Here is a 19,405-nt window from a genome sequence, read left to right as displayed (position 1 = left end):
ACCAGTATAATTCCCTTAGATGTAATTTCTTTTGATTAATTTTACCAACCCTTGTTAATAGCAAGAATATCAGTCAACACTAGTTGTATAGAAGTGATATAGTCTCAAATATTTCTTACAGAAAACTACGTTAACTGTACTTTTAACATGAGTTTAACAACATATGCTATACAAAGACAATCTTTCTTAACACTGATTGTTTACTGAAATAAAAATTTGTATGTGCCTATGGGCATGTGCACAGTTTGTTAATTCTCTACAAGATGTCAGCTGGAATCTATAATACTACCAAATATTGGAAGTGTGTGGCTTCCTAGATGAGTTGTGAAGATTTGGTTCTGCAGTATAGCATCAGAGTTTACTTCTAATGGGGTTTTGCTGGACCTGTCAACGAACTCTTTATCTTTCTGCTACACTGAGCACAGCTCTTAAGTGAGACTGAATTCTCATTTGAAAACAGATTTTAACAATTTAGAAAATAATCACAACTTGAGATAGTAGCACCATGTATTAAATCAGTGTTTGCAGTGCTAAAACAAAGGAACTCCTATGTGCACAACTATGCAAACTTGTGCTTCTTCATTAAAAAATACAGGCAAGAAAAGACGACAAAACTCAGACTCATACAGGAAGGGGGCAGTGCAAGTGCAGTGACTCAAGAACACTACTGCAAGAACAAGGAAAATTCAGATAGTTTACCTCACAAAGGGAGGTAGTACACATGAGCAGATAAAATATCAAAAGATGTGTAATCATTAAGGATGCATTAGTAAAAGTAGAAGAAACAGAATTTAAGTAAAGGAGAAAAGGTGAAAGTATGAGATGAAATAAACTGAAAGGGCAAAACCCCAGCCAGAAACAAATCCAAGCCTTGCTCTACTCAAAAAATCCAAAACTCTTTATCAGAACTCCTCATTTTTGAACAACTTGCCTGTTCAGTTTACTTCATAGGAAAACTCACTCAAACTTTCGTAAAACACTTTCTAAGCATTTAAGTGCTTCCAAAGCAAAGTAGCATTCAGCCCATAACAACATACCTCCTTAGTCTACTGAACTGAAGTACTCCAACTTACCACAAGAGACTGCTCTATTGTAGCATGCCTTTCTTCCTTTTCGACTGTTCTTCGACAGTCTGGACACACCCACAGTGGAAGATGCAGCATATTGTTTGCTTTTGGAGATGTGGAAAGTGCTGTTTTGCTAGAATTTTTTATTCCGCTCTCTGAAAGCGAAGTATCTTTTCGTTCACTTCTACAAAGAAGACAATGCTCGCCAGTTGTATATGGTGCCCTTTGGCCCAAGCCAAAGGTAAACGGTGTCTAGAAAGAAATGTTTTAATAATTGGTTATTCACCAAATACATACCAGAAAAAACTTATTCTGAGATTTAAAAAAAAACCCAAAACACCCAACCTCTATTTTAACAGTCATCATTAAATAGTAACTATTTGGAGTGTCCCAAGATCAAACACAGCAGTGCTATCCACGTGGCAAACAATTCTGATTCCCATTTTAAAAGTAATGTTTTCAGGGAGTATTGACTACAGCCTTCCCCTCTAAAATAATTCAGACTACATGCAATAATCTAGTAAGTAAAATAAAAAAGTGATCGTACAATTCCTTTTACTGTTGTCATTCTGAGGGATAAAAAGGAAAATAACTGCTCTTCAAAGTTCTGCGTCACCTCCTTTTTCAATGCTAACTGAAACAAAGACACTTTCAGCCAAGCTTGTCAGAAAATAAAAGCTTAATTTTTTAATTAATAAAAGCTTTTTTTTTCCATTATATTTATAATGAAACCCTTGGTAGGGTCTTAAAATACACTATTGGCTGTGGAATAAAGTAGGCTTGGTAACTTATGAGGGCAAAGGCAGTTCAAAACTTTTCCAAGATGCTATGATGCCTGAAATTATGGTTCAGCCACGAGATGCTGATTATTCACCAAGATTGATACTTAAGAACATGTCAAGCAGCACAAGTCAAACAGAACCCAACTTTACAAGACATAAGCAAAGTTATAATGAATGGAACAAAACATCTTGTAGTGGCGGAATCACAGATTTGTCTAGCTCTGCCTTAATTAGCAAGATCTTCTATGTAAGCCTCAAAAGAGTTAAAATCTTTCTCAAAGGAAAGACAAACTTAAATAAGTCATTCAAGCATTCCTCTAGATACTGCTTCAACCTCAACACTAACAAAAATATTGCTTTAAATATTCCACAGGTAAAAAGTCATTTAGGGCAAAGGACTAGTTGAAACTGTAACACAATTCACTAACTCTCTTCTTGTCTTCACAGTAACAACAACTTAATTCCCTATTACTGACATCTGAAGAAAAACAGCACAGCATTACAAACTCTGATTTTTTTGTGTTCTTTGCATCTACAAGACTGACACTCAGCAATATAGAAAGAAAAACTGAGAATTCTAGACATCAAAAAGACACTGAATTCATCTCCACAAGTAACTTCTCATCTTTCAGAAGTTCATGAGAAATTTAAGTTAACAGATTTACTAAGAACATCTTTACTGATGCACTTCAAGAACTCACAACTGAGCATCAAGGCAAGAAAAAAACACACAATTTTCTCCAGGTGTCTAATGAAGGTTTTCAGAAAATATTCTTATGAGGAAAGACTCATGTTGCCTCCTGAAAGGCTGGAACCATCCCCTTACTGGCTCTACAAGCAGGAACAGACTTCTGAAATTAGACATTCCTCTTGGCTGACCCGCACTTAACTTCAGATCTTATTAATGCTTAAAGCCCCTGCATGCAGGAAGCCATGGCTGCTCATCTCCTTAGTCCTGAAAGTTTCCTTGTTAAAATAAGTTTTTCTGAAGCTAGATTAAGTCTCTGTTAGAATGACAATGACATCTTTATAGCTATTGCAGGCAAATTCTTGTGAACATCATCTGCAGAACATCTTCCAACAAGTAGGAAAAGCAGAACACAAAAACGTAGAAGTTCAGAAGTTAAGACAACCTAACTGACACTCTTTTGCAAGAGTAATCTCCCAACTGGGCCCATATCCATGACAGATAGGAAGTTCAAATGAAAGCACCTGGTTCCTAGACCACAACGCAAATCAACTGCTAAGAAATAAATAAATTGCTTAGAAATTTTCAAAGAAAATTGACAGAACCTGTACGAAGTCTAGACCATATGCATCTCAGATTCCTGTTATGGCTCTGTCATACTGAAATGAAACTATGAATTGCAGTTATTTATTTAAAAGATAATGAACACAATGACTGTTCATGTGACCATTTCAAGACCACCAGTAAACGCTACCTGGATTAGTTAAGGTTGGAATTATATACACATTAGTATGCGTCTTCAGTGTAATCAGAGCAAAGTGTACATTTTGAGAAAAGATATTTTTCCACTAGTTGGGCTTCAAAAAAATGTGTGATGCATCTCTGAAAGAAAACACCCAGTCTCACTTTTTCTCTCAAACATGTTCAGCTATAACATTCATAAATGAAAGCTGGAAGTAGGACAAGCCAGAACAGAAATAACTGCATCTCTGCTATGTATTTAGATTTATCTCCAAGAATAACTTTATTACCATAAAATTGCATAGGGTTTTTTTTTTTACATCGATGTCCAATTTCAAGCTTATTATAACAATAGTTTTACTTTAGAAATAGTAGCTTTCACTGCTTTTTGAAGCTCGAATAGTGAAATCATCAGAAACTGACTTCAGCTAGCCAAGTCCCAATCTCAAACAGAAATCTTTCAGAAGAATTCGCTAGTACTTTTAATACTGTTTAATACCTTCTCCTGTTACTAAGTAATTCTGCTATCATATACATGCACAAAATTTGTCTGCACATACCTGAGAAACACCTGTGAACTCTGATCCAACAGAACTGTCTGTAAACTGTGTACCATTTAGCGAAACCTGGAAAAAAATTAGTACATTGATTACAATAGTTGAGTTTAATGCTAAAACAGCATTTAAAAAATGCAAAACCAAAACATTCCTCTGCATCTTAGGGTTGATAAAACAGCTTTTGAAACTTGAATAATTGTTTGACTGCAGATATGAGAAGCCCTTTTTCTTTTGTAATAAGAGTTCTACAGACGCAAAAGTTTATAATTTATGTATTTTAAAATTTTGCACTATAGCTGTTTTATTAGCAACTCCAAGATGAAAGAATTGATACAGGAAAAAAGAGAAGTCATAAGCAAAATTACATTTTTCCTTCTGTATTGGATTGTTTGCATTTAGCTTTTAAACTTCTATTGTGAATTGAGACAATTACCAAAGATTCTTGCCTTTTGAAAGCTGAATACAATACCGCTTAGAAAAATATGCAGTGTTAACCAGGAAGACTCTTCCACAGCAAGCCTCCAAAAGGCATTCAGCTATTCCGCCACAGCAGCCTTTCTCCTGCCCCAGGTTATAATTCACACAGAAACCTCTCAGAAGTCTCTTCCATACCATGTTTCTCCACAAGCGTTAAAGAGACTACACCAGATATCAGTGAAGTGCCTTTCACAAGCCCCTAGTGTTTTCATACAACATTATTTGAGGATGCTAAAACAAGAGTGAAGTTAAAACAGAATACAAATTCAATGAAGAGCCCTAGATCACACGGACTTGAAAAGGCACTTGATTTTTTTTTTTAAAAAAAAAAGGAAGAGGGGACAAAGTCAGCCAATTATTTTATTGTTCATCTTCCCTCTTCTTAAGCACTGGTTTATCTCTTGGATTTCAGGTATAATTTACCTCATGCCTCTCTTCCACCTTTCACATGTTTTTACTAGCCTTCTTTTGCTCTCCAGTTTTCCACCTACTACTGCCTGGCATTAATATTTCTAAGACTACTCTAAAGGCTGCAATAAAAACCAGCCTATATAATGAGGCACCCCCACATCTTGCATGTTGGATTTAGAGTTCAGAAAATATTTTTACCCTGCTACCAAACCAGAAACCTCTCAAACTGAAGCGTCCTCCAGTACAAAAGGAGCATCTTTCAGTTTTACACCTCCCCAGAATTATGGACTGCTTGCTTTACAGAGCCAGTGAGATTACCCCAGAGCCATTGCCTTCAGCAAGATTTTTTCAAAGGTGAAGTGGAGGATAAAGTGATCATCAATTCATTGCTACAGAAGACAGAAATAAGAATCCACACAACTTCACTTACATACACCCTATGCTAACTTTCAAGAGTAGCTATTTAAGAAAAAACCATCATATGCAAAGTCAAGCATCTCAAATCTAAAATCATGGGGGCAAAAATGCTGATGTGGAACAAGTTCCCTATTTTTATACAGCCATTTTCCAAAAAATGGAAAAAATAAAAGGCCTTTTGAATTAAAAATAAAAATGTGTTCTTCACCAAAAAGAGAAATCCTCCAGTACTGGAGGTCCACCATTTACTGGCATGCGTATGTATTCAGGAAGAGAGAAACCAGTAAGAAAGTTTAGAATGAAATAGTTAACTGCAGCTCAAAAAAAATTTTTTTGAAAAAACTAAAAAAGACAACTTTATCAAAAAATATTACCTGGTCATTAAGGGAGCGCATTTACCTTCTTTACGTTCACGATAGTGATAACAAGAAATGCAGGAGCTGTCACATTTAAACATGCAAATGCTGAGTGACCAAGCTGAAGGGAGTCAGAAACGTTACAAAAGCAAAGAAACACAGTGGGAGGTTTCCGTTATCCACTAAATGTCACAGCCGAGACAAAATACTGAAACATCAGGAGCAACTGCTTCATAGAATGAGTTGTCATGCTACTAACAAAAGAAGAGGCATCTCTTGATCCTAAGCACTGTGCAGAATTTGGTTCAAAATATTAGTGTAAACACCCCAAAATTTTGTAGTAACCTAAATACCTACAGGAGGAACAATCACCAAGAAATTTAAAGAAAGGAACTGGATAAATAGGAGAAAACTTAAAGAGAATCATCAAAAGTTAAGTGTCTGTACGCAATGAGATTAAGACATTGTATGTGAGCCTTAGAGCAAATATAAAAATCACATAAAGGACTTAAGTAAGGGTGAATAACAACATGACATGCAAGGGAAGGAGATGGATAAATAGCTTATTAGAGAAAACATTATAAGAATCTTGTAGAATTTGTCCAAATGAGGCTCAAACAATAGCAAGCTAAAAACAGAGGGGAAAAAAAAAAAAAATGAGTCTTGCAAATAATTTAAGTGAAGGAGGAAAAAAGTACAAAATCTACAACTAAATACTTTTTCAAGGCACTTAAGGAGCAAGGATCTGTAATGTTAAAATAAACAAACAGATGCATTAAAAAAATGCTCAAACAAGCTAAGGTCATGACAAAAACACCAGATTTATTTTTCACATCTTCATGTTCTCTATGGAAGAGTTTAAAGATATTCTCCCAGTGAAAGGCTTCTTTATGGAAGATGCATTAGAGGATCTGTTTCAAAGCAAAGCACTGCTAGGAAAAAAGTATGGAGCAAATGGACAACTCAGAAATAAGCAAACCACCAAGAGCGGATGACATCCAGCCAAGACTCCTAAAGAAGCTCAAGGACATTATAGTTGCACTAATAATTTCAGTGTGTTAATGCTTGCTTTATACTTCACCAGTACTAGAGGAGCAGAAGATGTTGGGGTGGTTTTTTAGTATTTATTTCTTAAGTTTCAAAGGAAAACTAGGAAACTGCAGTTATCCGAAGTCCGTAGCAAGAAAGTGCCCGAGATGACAAAGTTAACTAATAGCACTAAATTTTTCATATACTAAAGAGACCGGAGAACAGCAGAAGGACCTTAACAAGATCTAGTTACTGGGCCATATGCTGACTGATAAAGTTCTGTGTGCAGAGACTGATAAAGTTCTGTGTGCAGAGATTTAAAGTAGAAGTGACAAGCTAGACAGCTGTCACTTCTGGACAACCCTAACTTTTCTTTTAAATAAAGAAAACTTATTTTTACAGACCTGATTATCCTTTCCAATGGTTTTAAAGTTTCATGTTTTAAAAACTTATTTCTTGAAGGTAAGTGCTAGAAGGAAGGCTGACCTGGATCAGGAACATGGGAATCTCTGCATGTATTCTTCACCCTAATGGAAAGTGGTAGGTTGGGGGTGAAAATCCTTCCATTCTTTCTATAAATGTTATTTACAATGGAAAAGATATATGGAAATACTGTTTTTCTTGCAAGCTGCTGCTACATTATCTCACCCTCTCTACAATGTTAATTTTCTGGAGAATAAGTCATGCACCATCTTGGCACAGTATAACTTGTACCAGAAAGTATGAAGAAAGTGAGAATCACAGCTTAAACTATACTCCTTGATTTCACCCGAATGACCTTGAAGAACCAGTTGAGCAATTGGAACATAAGCACTCAAAGACTGCCATAACCTGCTCTAATAGCCTGTCACTATCAAAATCAGCCCTTCAGTGGGCTGAGTGGCATATTACTAGACAACAAACCCCCATCTTTCTCACAGTTGAAGCCTGGTGAAGTCACACAAACATCATGAAAGTGAGAGTGATGCAATGTCTCAGGAGAGCTCAGGAAAAGAACAACATAGGAAGAAAATTTATATTTGACTCATCATCACTGAACCCTAAACAGTTCAACAGAAAAGTGATGCAGGATTTAATCAAATTTCTCCTGAGGTAAAACAGCTAGAAAATACCACACTGATTTTCTCAGGCGCGTTAAGAAAGATACAGACTAGGGAAAAAACCATGTTGGCAAGAGATGATTAAGGCTACACTTGATTCTACACTTCAGTCTACAAGGTCCAAATAAAACAAGGTTATTCCATACCACTCGAATTAAATCAATGATTTTTATATAGGGAGGTAAAAAATTAAGTTTGTTGAAACATCTGTAACAACGTCTTTTTCTGTAAGTGTCCAAGCAACACTAGAGAAAAGTACTGCACTTAACCCTGGCTGCCCCTGCCAAAATCCATCAAGATGTCTTGTCTATTCTCCTGCCTACACTTTTTATGCCAAAACCCATTTGCCACAGCTGTTCTGTGCTAAGCCTTCTCTCAGACACTTCCAGTCAGCGAGCACGCTATGACACTGCTCTGCCTCGCTTCCCACCGCTGTCGCCCAACACCGTTTGGGAGGCAGCAGTCTCAAGTCGCACTCGCTGGTGAAGACCTCCCTCCCCACAGCCCAAGTGAAGCTCTGACTTGGGTGCTCTCCAGTCGCAGGCTGAGCTGTTCCTCTCCTCTCCCAGGCACAGCTAAATTGGTCACAGAACTGCTGCTGGCAGATGAGTGACACTTTACAAAATCCTAAGTGATTTTCAGATATGAAGAAAGATTTCTTTATGCCTTCAGTTCAAGAGATAGGAAACTATCTGATTTCAGTAAATGAAAATTTAGGATTTTTCCTCCCTAACCCCAACTGATTTAAGGATAAGCCATTGTGGAAGTCAAATGCATGGATGAGGGGAAAGAATGATGATAAATGCATGAGAGGTTCAACAGCAGGTAGCAAAAAAAGTCTGATGCAGTACATCTCTGAACTGGTAATACCTGGGAAAGGCACACAGGAGAAGGACTAGTCTACACACCAACTGTAGTTCTCTTCCTCATTCATCTAGTACCAACCACTGTCAGACAGGACAGTAAGCTGGCCAAGACCTCTAGCACAGCAAGGCTTTGGGGATTGTTCACTTCAAACATTGCTCCTGAACACTGGCAGTAGTGACTGCAGTTAACAACAGCCTCTGGAGAAGGTATATTACAGCACTGAATAGATATTCTAATGTAAAAGCCATAAGTAAACTATCAACACTTATCCCTTCCTTAATCCTTTTTTAAATCCACATTATACCTAGTTAACATCTGGCACAGGCCAGCTTTTCAAAGGAAGAGTAAACCAAGAGATCTACTCCTGGCACTCTTGCCCATGTGATTTAATCTGTTTTAACATGCTGATTATTTTTCATCTGCTGTACTTTAAGAAATTCATGAATGGTTTTTAAAGCATTGGAAGTATCCATCCAAGAGACTAATCAAAGCACTGTTGGTTTCTCACAGAAAAGGTTGTCTTCGCTATACTCTGGACAGACCAGTCCCATGCACCACATGCAAGTCAGAACAAACTCACCCTCCAAAATACCACAAGCCCTGCAAGATACCAACTACTGCAAAACCAAAGCAAAACAGAGCATATGCCTAATAAAGCAGAACATTACCTGCACTACAAAAAACAGTGTATTCCATCGTTTTATCATGAAAGTAGTTGATGTTAAGGGTGGTCTAACACTGAGAGAAACAGTCCAGAGGATCCTGGAATCAGATTAATGATCACCCAGAACTATATTTGGGAAGCCTCTCAGAGAGGATGACCACATTACTACTGCAGTTATGGGTATGTTTATAGTCAACAGTGACATGGCCAAGAAGTGTACAACTGCCCTCTGACACAGCATGCCTGGGCCTGCTGCACTCAGCGAGAGGCAGCTGGGCTGGCCTAAGGTGACAAATGGTCCCTCACTATGGTGGTCATGGAAGTCTGATACCAAGGTGGCAGGTGAAGAGGAAATTTTTCTAATAGAAGGTAAGATAAAAGTCTAAAGATTTCTTATTTTTTACTGTAAAATAACCCCAGAAGTACTAGAGGTTTGGCAGTAAGAGAACATGCCCTTTCAGAAAAGCATACAAAAACGGTAGTTTAAAAAAGATTAAATAAGAGTTTTCTTCCTAGCAATAGAGTATGGAGAATGCAAAATTAGCATGCCCAACAGGCAGGAAAATAATTAGCAATACGCAACATATTTCCAGGTTCACTGGCATGGCAACACTCAAGAAACTCAAGCAGCTATCAGAGTTTGTTATTATTGTTTCAGAGAAGAAAAAGATCTTTTGCCATCAGTTACACAAAATTTAATTACAAAGAGCTTTTAAGCAGTAGCTTGGAAATTGGTAAATGTTCAATTGGCAACAGTGAAAAAGATTGGAGGTTCCTACTTCCCAACCCAGTCATGGTTTAGTGTGATGCAGCAGTGAGACACACCTTTGGGGTGGTGGGTATGGGGCGTATGTGAATAAAGACCACCAAATAGTTTTACTAACTATAACAATAAAAGATGAACTAACTACCACAGTACCCCTCCCTGATTTAGAAGCAAGAGTGTTTTGCTTAAGAAATTGACATTATAAACATCTAAATTTTTAATGTGATAATCACACATCTCTAACTGCATTCTGTTCAGTGTCACTATACTTACTAACACACATTTGCTTGCCAGGGAGTCTCAATATTACAGGAGAAACACTGACAGAAAAAGCAATTACTGATTGCAAACGTCACCAACAGAACAGGGAAAATTGTGAAGATTTCGAACAGAAAAAGACCCTTGTTTTTACTAAGGATGCCAAAGCACCAAATAGAAACCAGAGAAAGCAAGACAAGGTGATAATAATTAAAATTAAAATATCCATAATTAAGACAACCAACACTTGATCAGGCCAATTGATTAATTTTGCAGATTATAAATCCCTTTTACCAAGCATGCTATTCTGGGCATTAATACTCATAACACTTAAGTTACACTTTCCCAGCCCAGCTTCCATTATTCTAGTGTAGCCCACACTCTTGAGACTGGAAAAAACTTTTCAGTGAAGAAAAACATATCCATAAACAAGTCAGTGATGCAAGAAGCCAGTCCCTTGGTTCTCCTTTAAAAAGCTACTGGACTACATGCAATTTCAGAGAACCTTTAAATCTTTACATCCATTATCAGGGATACAAAAAAGTGAAGGCTGCAGAAGAACAAGCATTCTAAGGAGTGTCACAAGGCTTCTCTGACTCTCTTGATATCCAAAATTTGAAATACATTCCCTGAATATTACTCTCAAATACAGATAAACTATCTTTCAGATCTGAAATAATTAAGTGGCAGGAGAAAAAGAAGTTGCCAGAAGTTGAACAACAGCCAAGAGTAAAGTGTGAGAAACCTGGCAGAGGCTCCAGATGGCAGAAAGCACCACACATCAATACAGCTCACATGTCGACTCAAACCTTACTTACACTGGTATTTAATACACAGCACATCTATGTTCAATAACTATCGTACTTAACAGAAATCATTAACATCATACTAGAGGGCTCAGCCAAATATATTACCTACCGTACTGTTCTGAAGTAGAAATAAGCCAAGACTCCACCTGAGACACCTGACAGCCAAGAAGCTAAGCACGACATGACTGCACACCCCCCTCCTGGTCACAGAAGACATTTGTGGAAGCAGATTTGCTGCAGAACACCATGTTAGCTGTGAGATATATCAGCTAGCTATGATAACCAACACTGTGTTACTAAAACTGATTTACATACCATGTTGTATATATACATTTGGATAGGGCAGGTTGAAAATCTTGTGACTGTATAGCACACTAGCCCATCATGTCACACGCCCTCCATCATGCTTAGCCAGTGGGAATTATGTTCTCAAGGGCTAACCACAGGAAATAACCTATGAAGAGGGAAGGAGGGAGACACACAATGCTGGCACTAGGAAAAAATAATTCATTTAACTTGAGAATTAGCACTCATTTTGTTTGTAAAGACAAGCAAAAGAGAAAAAAAACCACTGAGCAGATAGCACCAGTGTTGTGCTCAGTCACAAACCCAAATACATGTTCAAAGAGCTAACAAGGCCCTTGTCAAGTAGGTCACTCATTTAGCCCTCCAAAAGGTCAAGTATGGTATTACTTCATCTTAGAAACAACATATTAAGATATATCTATTAAAATTTTTTAAGATATATTTGGTAATAGTCATTGTATTAATTCAAAATTAGGTACTCATTACACAAGCATCTCCACAGAAAATTATGAGCAGAATTGTTCCTATTCCTTTTCACTTGTGCTACTGCTAAAACAATCTGAGATGCCAAACAAGTCTCTCCTTAAGAAATATAACAAATATTTTCTTACTTGTAATTTTCCTAATTATTTATATATTCATATACAATCAACATTATGAGACTTCAATAATTTTAGTGACACTTTATTGCAATTTTAATCTTTTTGATGTAATAAGATTGATTTCCAGTGTTTTCTTTATAAACTAAAAATCACACCATTGCAGAATTTGACTAACCTGCAAAACAGGTTTTCTGAAGGCTTTCCTTCTTCAACAAGTCATATTATTGAAACTTATCACTTGGATTTAAGTAAACATAATACTGTATTTTCATAGCTTAGTAAAAGCTACTCCCAAAATAAATTACTGATGTCAAATAAGCCAATAAATTGAGGGTGGGGAGGCTTAATCTAGAAAGCTCAACCTACCCTGCACATAGATAACAAAGCAAGTTTACTATGAATGACTAAAAACCCCCCAAAAATTATTCCTTTTCCCAGACCCCCAAGATCCCAAACCTGATTTGCTTCTTTTCCAGAAGTGAAATCCCTTAGGACGTTTGATACCAAATCAAAATGTCAAAGGAGTTTTCAACAGAAACTGAAAATATTTCAAAAGGAAATACTTTTTCCAGTTAAAGCCTTTATTATTATAGATACTCAATCTAAGGAGAAGAATGATAAAAAGTGGAAGTAGAAAGCATATACTGTACCTGTTCAAAAAGACCTATACTTTGTGGTTTAGCAAGGGTTAAGAGAAAGGTTGGGGGGTAGGTGAGGAGGCTGTCCCCAACTCACCCATTTTGGTAGATACCCTAAACCTGAACCAAGATGACAAGTCTCTACTACCTCCTGCTAAAACTCAAGCCTAATTTACTCAGCCAACAAGACCTTGTGCCAAAGAATTTTTATAAGATGTAACTATTTACAGCTTCATCACAGGGGCAGGGTAAGGAGGGAGTTAAGTCACCTGCACACAGTCCTGTTTTTCAACATAAGCCATGATATTAGTAGTTGCAGAAAGTGAAAAGCTTTTTTTTTCCTCCATGGTTTGGTAAAGTGCTGGTCATGCACTGTTAGCATCTGCTGGATCAAACATCTCGATAAATTTTAAAAGTATAGATAATCAAGGTTTTGTTTTGGTTTAAGTACGACCACACACACAAGCCTTAAAAATAGAGCAGGGAGGAAGGAAATCAGACAGCACCAAACAATGTAGAATAGGAAGAACACCAGTCTTCCTTCTAATTCTAGTTCTTTAAGAACTCAGGTCCTCTTAAAATAGGTAAAAGCAATGCTTCTGCTGGAATTACACAGAATTGGTTATTTTCCCACTGCATCTTTGGTTCCTTTGGGTCCTCAGACCCAAGACATAATTTACACTAACACAGTAATCAGAATAGACTAAAGTCTAAACAGCTACTTAAATTCACAAACCACAAACCCATCAAACTTGGATTCACAAAAAGCTATACTTGGAAACACAGCCTTCTGAAATGAAATGAGCCACACTGCTCATACTGGCAAATGAAGGTGCCTGAAACTATCCTGGGAAAGTTTGTTTCAGTAGTACCTCAGAAAGACAACTCTGAGGTAGTACTTTCAAAAGAGCAGATACTGTTATTCTGTAATGAGTTTAAGGGAGCAACATCTATATTCTGTGCCCTCCCTCCCACGCATTCTTCTGTAGCACATTCAATTTTTCTTTTAGCTGAATCAATCTAAAATACATCCTTCAGGAAATGAGCACCTGTTAGGAAATAAGGAGTCCACAGGTTATAGTGCCAAAATATGAAAATGTTAGCACACACAAAAAAACTATGATTTCTGCAGGAGCTAGGAAGCCTTCATAAACCAAAATTAAAGAGATGAAACTCCGATCTGTATCTCATTATAAGACAGAATGATCTATAGTCGCTTAACATTTTAACTGGAAGTTGAAGCAAGGTTATAATCGAAGAGGTTTTTCATCTATTTTATTAAACAAGGACAAATTACTTCCTTGGACATTAATTTGAATGACACAGACTTAAACTATTAATTCTATGAAACTTACAGATGGGTATATCATTCCTACTTTAATCACAAAGTCCTTCTCCCTGCCTTTTTAAAAAGCAGTCTGATGTGACAACTAATCACTATAAAGTAATACCCTATGGGGAAAAAAACCCCACCAAACCACAGTTGCTTAGTAGAATGAAGTGTCCAGACCCTACCAGAAGTCCTGCTGTGCTATGTAGACACTCTCAGCTGAATGCCACCACTGAAACCCAACCTACATAAGCTGTACTTAAGAAAAATATCTAACCACTGCCTGGCACATGATCTCATGAAATCTGTATTAACAAAAGCTAAAGACCTTCTTGAATTAACTCCTGTTTGGATGCTTTTCCCAGAAGGTATGATCTAGCATAAACCCTATTCAAAGATTGCAAGTAGCAAATCATCCAAGACAGAATTCACCTGGACTTGGAATCAATGAGCAAATTTAACCTATTTGTTTACTCGCCATCATCACTTTTATTCTGTTATATATTCAGATGATTCTATCTGATGAGCCATTCCTTACCTTCTGAGAAACTGGAAAGAGTTAGAAAACAGACCCTTGGAACCCTGGAACACAGACAATTAGCATATCATTCCTACTGGGTAGCGACAAGCACTGGTATGCAGGAGGAAGGCCCTGCTGGATACAAAATAATCTCCCTACTCCCCCATTTGATACTATGTGAAGATTCAAGGACCAAGCCAGTTTCTTCTTTTTTCAATACACGAAATACTGTGCAGCTGGGCACAGGCCATCAGCATAGCCACTCCCAAGGTCAATCTATCTAGGCAAGTCACGTGAAATTTGGTAACACATGCATACTGGTTTTTTATATAATATGCACAAATACTGGTTTTCCTTAATCAGTTGAGAGCTCTTATTGTCCCTTTCCAAGTTATTATTCTCTGGAAGCTTTACCAATAAAATTCCATGTTTTCTTCCAAGCTAACTCAAAAAGGTTAACAGCACTCCAACAATTCCCTGTAACCCACTAGCAATACACCCATTTACAATTAATAACTCTATTTTCCAGAACAAAAAGCTGGAAGATCCACGTCATCTGAGAACAAAAATACTCCTATTGCATTCAAAAGCGAACAAACAGAAGTCAACCTCACTTTTTCAAAAGCAGTAAACACTAGATGCAGTGCCATCCCAACCCTGAAGATTCAAGTCCCCAGCCATCCCTGCAGCCCTGCATATGCTCATTCTCAAGGAAGATGTGTGCTTCCAAGCAACGGTTACTAATGCCACAGTGAGCCAGCACTGACTGAAGTCTCTGGTGGTTAATGGTTAATTGCCTTCCAGAAGAGAAGGATCGATACAGGAGAAAGCAACAGATCCCCGATGCCATGAGAAGTGCCTGTGCTTGCAAGTCCCGTCCTGTCACTTTATCTTCCTTTGAACCTAAAACCATCTGTCTCATCCTACAAAATACTAAAAATTATCAGAATCACAATTTATACCATGCTTAAATTTAAACCACATACTAGAAAAATATGTATTATCTACCATACTGAAATTCACACTGTATTGCAATAATGAAAGATATTGCCCTGGAGGGGGGAGGAAGTAGAAGCCTAAAGCTTCATTTTTACTGAACTGTCAGACTTGACTTTGTAAAGTGCAAGTATCACTATTTGTACAAATGGGCAGCCTCAGCTAATGAACCATTTCCTCATAGCATCATAAACAGAGGAAAAATTTGCTTCCAGAATAAAACAGGTCATTAAAAAATAGTAATAAAAAAAAAAAATCTATATTTAAGCTTAAGGGAAGAAGTTAAAACAGGATTTAGCACAGAAATATTAAAGTCAAAAGACAGGAAGAATCCAAGCCCTATGTTTTGAAGTAAAAAATGAAATACAAATCAGAAAGCTGCAAACCCTGACATACACTTGTGCTGATCTTTTTTGTAGTTGTATCTTCATTCTTCTCAAAGAAAAATGTTTTTAAATAGAACAAAACCCAACAAACCTCAATAAATGAGGCTCTCAGCTCTTGAATTGTGTAACCAAGACACTACACATGCCTATACTTGTGCAAGCAATTACTTGGCTAAATAAGACCATTTATTCAGATTAAAGCCAGCAGCAATTAATATCCTTATCTTCTTTGTATTTTGCATTGCATTGATCTGAGGTACTGCATGTAAACTGAAAAAAAGTGTTATTAGAAACTGGTTGTTTTTTAAATACCATCACTGTGCACATGCATATTTAATCATCTGCACTGATAATTCTGTAACTTCTTCCCTTTCATCTTATTCAAATAATTACTTATACTTCACATTTCCAACTGTCAGAATTTTTCAATTCCCAGACCCAAATCAAGAAATTCCACATCTTAAGGGGGAAAAAAAAAGTCAGATACACTGACAAGTCTCTCATGTTGTATCTGCAATCAAATATCCTTTCTGAGATTAATTCTCTATCAAAATTTGGAAGCAAGTGAGGAAAAGGATTTGGTTATGCTCATCCCTGAGACTGTGAAAATGAAACATGATTCCAAGATGCATCACACTGTTTTCGAGAGACACTAGAAAGTATTAGTGCTGCTTCACAGCCCTCTGGAGGAGACCTCATTTGGTCAACCACCTTCAAGAAACAACTAACTGGAATAGACACCGCGCCAGCCAAACAGGGCCATCAGCAAGAGATCTGGATTGTTTAGCTTAGCAAAGCAATGAAGTTCTCTCTCTGTGAATGCACTGGGGGCGGGCAGAAGACAAGAATTAAACTGAGAGCAGGGAAAGCAGAGCAAAACATCCTGGAAAACATTCAAACTGAAGTAAAAGACTAACAGTCACAGCATGAAGGATGTGATGCAGAACCGAAGATACGGATCTATTTCAAATGAAGTTAAATCAGTTAATGAAAAGGCATTTTATGGTATTTCTACAGATAGGCAGTACCAAAAAATCTGTCCAGATCCCTTTACATTTTTATCACCATTCACATGAAAAAGCTTTGCAGTTACCCAAATATACTTGCAACTGAATAGTAATATATGAGCTGCCTTTGTCTTATGGGTGTTTTTAAAATTATATTTGTGGCAGGGGAGATGAAGGGGAATTTGATTACAGTAGTTTTTATAAAGCTCTTATACACCTTTTAACACTGCATTTAAAATAAAAAGAAGAAAAAAACCCCAGTATTTTAAGTTTTGTGTAAAGATATGAACAATTTGCAAGATAAAGCAAACTTGAAAACCTGAAACCTAATTAAAATCAAATTCAGTGTTAAGCCATAAGGGGAGGAGGAGGAAATCACATCTTCTACTGGTTGAAGTATAGTAATTAATTATATTTAAAGAGTTTTCTGCACAGCATTAAATGCTATTCCCTAGCTGACAAGCAAAATGGCAGCAGGTATACAAAACAACAGAACTCATATAAGTGCAGACAAGCTTGGACCTGAGTGAAAAAAAGACTTCAGTCTGCAAATACCCAAGATGTGCAGCCACCAAGAACCCAGGCTCTCCAGGGAAAAAAAGGGAGGGAAGGAGATTGTTTTAATTACACACATCACAAATTCTTTAGGAGCATATATCCCACGTGCAATGCTTCCCTTCTTGGTAGTCAAATATGACACAGCAGAACAGAGACAACCCACCTCCTACCAGGATTCTGCCCTTCCTGTAACAGAAAAGTGTTCCATGTCTTTCCAGCAATTATGCAGCCACATGTGCTAAAAAAAAATACCAAAAGCTAATAATGAAGATGATCCAAGCATTTATTTTCCCAGTACAATGTCCAAAAGTGTTCTGAGCAGGTAGTTAAAAGGTCCCAAAATTCTCTCAACTAGCCCTGACAGGTAACAACCATGCATATACATTTTTTTCCTAGTAGAGAGTTGTTAGAGATTTAATCTGTTGTTTATACTTCAATCCTCAACAGAAATAGGTAAAATTAATAGGATTATGCAAAACAAAAAAAAAAAACACCAAAATGTGCCAGCACTTTCCCTATGAACAGTAAGAAGCATTCACCCAAAGGCAAATTTAAGATGCTTAAGACAACATTTAGGAATTAATTACTTTACTATGTAGCTTCAGTGATACAATGTAGATGCTCTACTCCAGGAATTATGTACAAGAAAGTGACCTCACTTGATAACTGGCAAAAGGTTAAGCATACTCATTCTTGACAGCAAAACCTCCTAAAATATTAAGTAAAGCCATGCATGAAAGAGAGCATTTTCAGAAGGATCCACCAAATACTATCTAAATCTAGCCATGTTTTTCCCATAACAGAGAAACAGAACTGCAAATTGCATACGCTGTACTCGGACATGACACAGACAATACAAGGCAGAGAAATAATTCTCCAGTTCAAGCCACTTCAATTCTGAAAAAATCATTATCATTAAGAACCAGAAGCCTAGTTTAATAGCTAGACAGACTTAAGAGCAATCAGAAAAATTACAGAAGATGCAGCAAGTAAGCTTTAACATCAGAACTGCATCCAAAAGTTATGTTTCTAACAAATCACTACAGAGTTAACAAAACCACAAGTTAAGCTAATATCTATAGCAGATTACCTCAGTCCTTGCACTTCATTATCCCCTCACTGCCCAGCTCTAAATGTCCACCATGCGTGCATACATCACATCATGTATTAAATTTCTTATAGCCACATCACGTACACTACTGAAACATAAACACAGGGTATGCTTCAACTACCAACTACCACTATGGGACGGACCAGAAATTTGCTGAGGAACTCTGTTGAAATCCTTTGACCAAAGCATCTGATTTACTGCTGCAACTTAAGGAGTGGAGATCAGAGTCTAGGGAAGTTTATTCAGCTACCCCTCACCAAAAGGCAAGAGTGGTAATAGTAGGAAGCCAACCACAATCCCAACGTACATAACCAGAACAAAAAAAGTCAAGTGGCATCTCCAAAACTCTCACCTCATCTGTTCCCTGACCCAAAGATGTAAGGGCTATATCCAGGTAACAAGCCAAAGTTATGTCCTAGACTGAATTTGTAGGAACACTTGCTTATACGTCCTATACCAAGGAAGATAAGGAAAACATCCAGTGGAGTAAAGTCTTCATTGCAGATTGTCTTAGAAAGTTGTTTTGGGAGTGTGGGTCCAGGTTTTGTAGTTTGGGGGGTGGGGCATTAAGGAGAAGTAGGAGGCAGCTGAGTTGAGACATCATGATCAGGATGTCTTTAGGGCTCAATAATAAGGAGATCATGAGGAAACTGCCAAAGACAAAGGCAGCTAAACAGCTGTATCAGAGAAAAAGCCACAGGAAACAAGCTGTCTGCTGGCCCCTCCTAGGGCTGCATACTGCTCCAGTTGTTGTCTGCCCCCTTCAGACCCTAGAAAACAAAAGTGGTTGTCTGGAGCAACTCCTAAGAGGAGCAGAAATCATATCTATCACATGTAGATAACATGCAGATATGCACCACCATGAAGGTGTCAGAAACCTGTTCAGTGTTCATTCATCACACCAACTACTGTTCATGGCTTCTTATCCACACAGGTACTAGTTATCTGCTGACAATGACCAA

General features: G+C 37.4%; 1 protein-coding gene across 2 annotated transcripts in view; it reads right to left on the bottom strand.

The window, feature by feature from the left end:
* Window positions 1-19,405, bottom strand: part of FAM193A (family with sequence similarity 193 member A) — a 78,956-nt gene that overhangs the window by 42,971 nt on the left and 16,580 nt on the right. For both annotated transcript variants that reach the window (XM_074904403.1, XM_074904404.1), the window contains exons 2-3: window positions 3,839-3,904; window positions 1,074-1,319 (exon numbers count right to left, since the gene is read on the bottom strand). In XM_074904403.1, the coding sequence (XP_074760504.1) occupies window positions 1,074-1,319; window positions 3,839-3,904 (312 nt within the window). The remainder of the gene's footprint in view (window positions 1-1,073; window positions 1,320-3,838; window positions 3,905-19,405) is intronic.

This window comes from Athene noctua, chromosome 4, assembly GCF_965140245.1.
Source record: "Athene noctua chromosome 4, bAthNoc1.hap1.1, whole genome shotgun sequence".
In the NCBI taxonomy this organism is placed as follows: Eukaryota; Metazoa; Chordata; class Aves; order Strigiformes; family Strigidae; genus Athene; species Athene noctua.
Note: the sequence above shows the minus strand (reverse complement) of the source record. Positions and strands in the feature narration are given on the sequence as shown.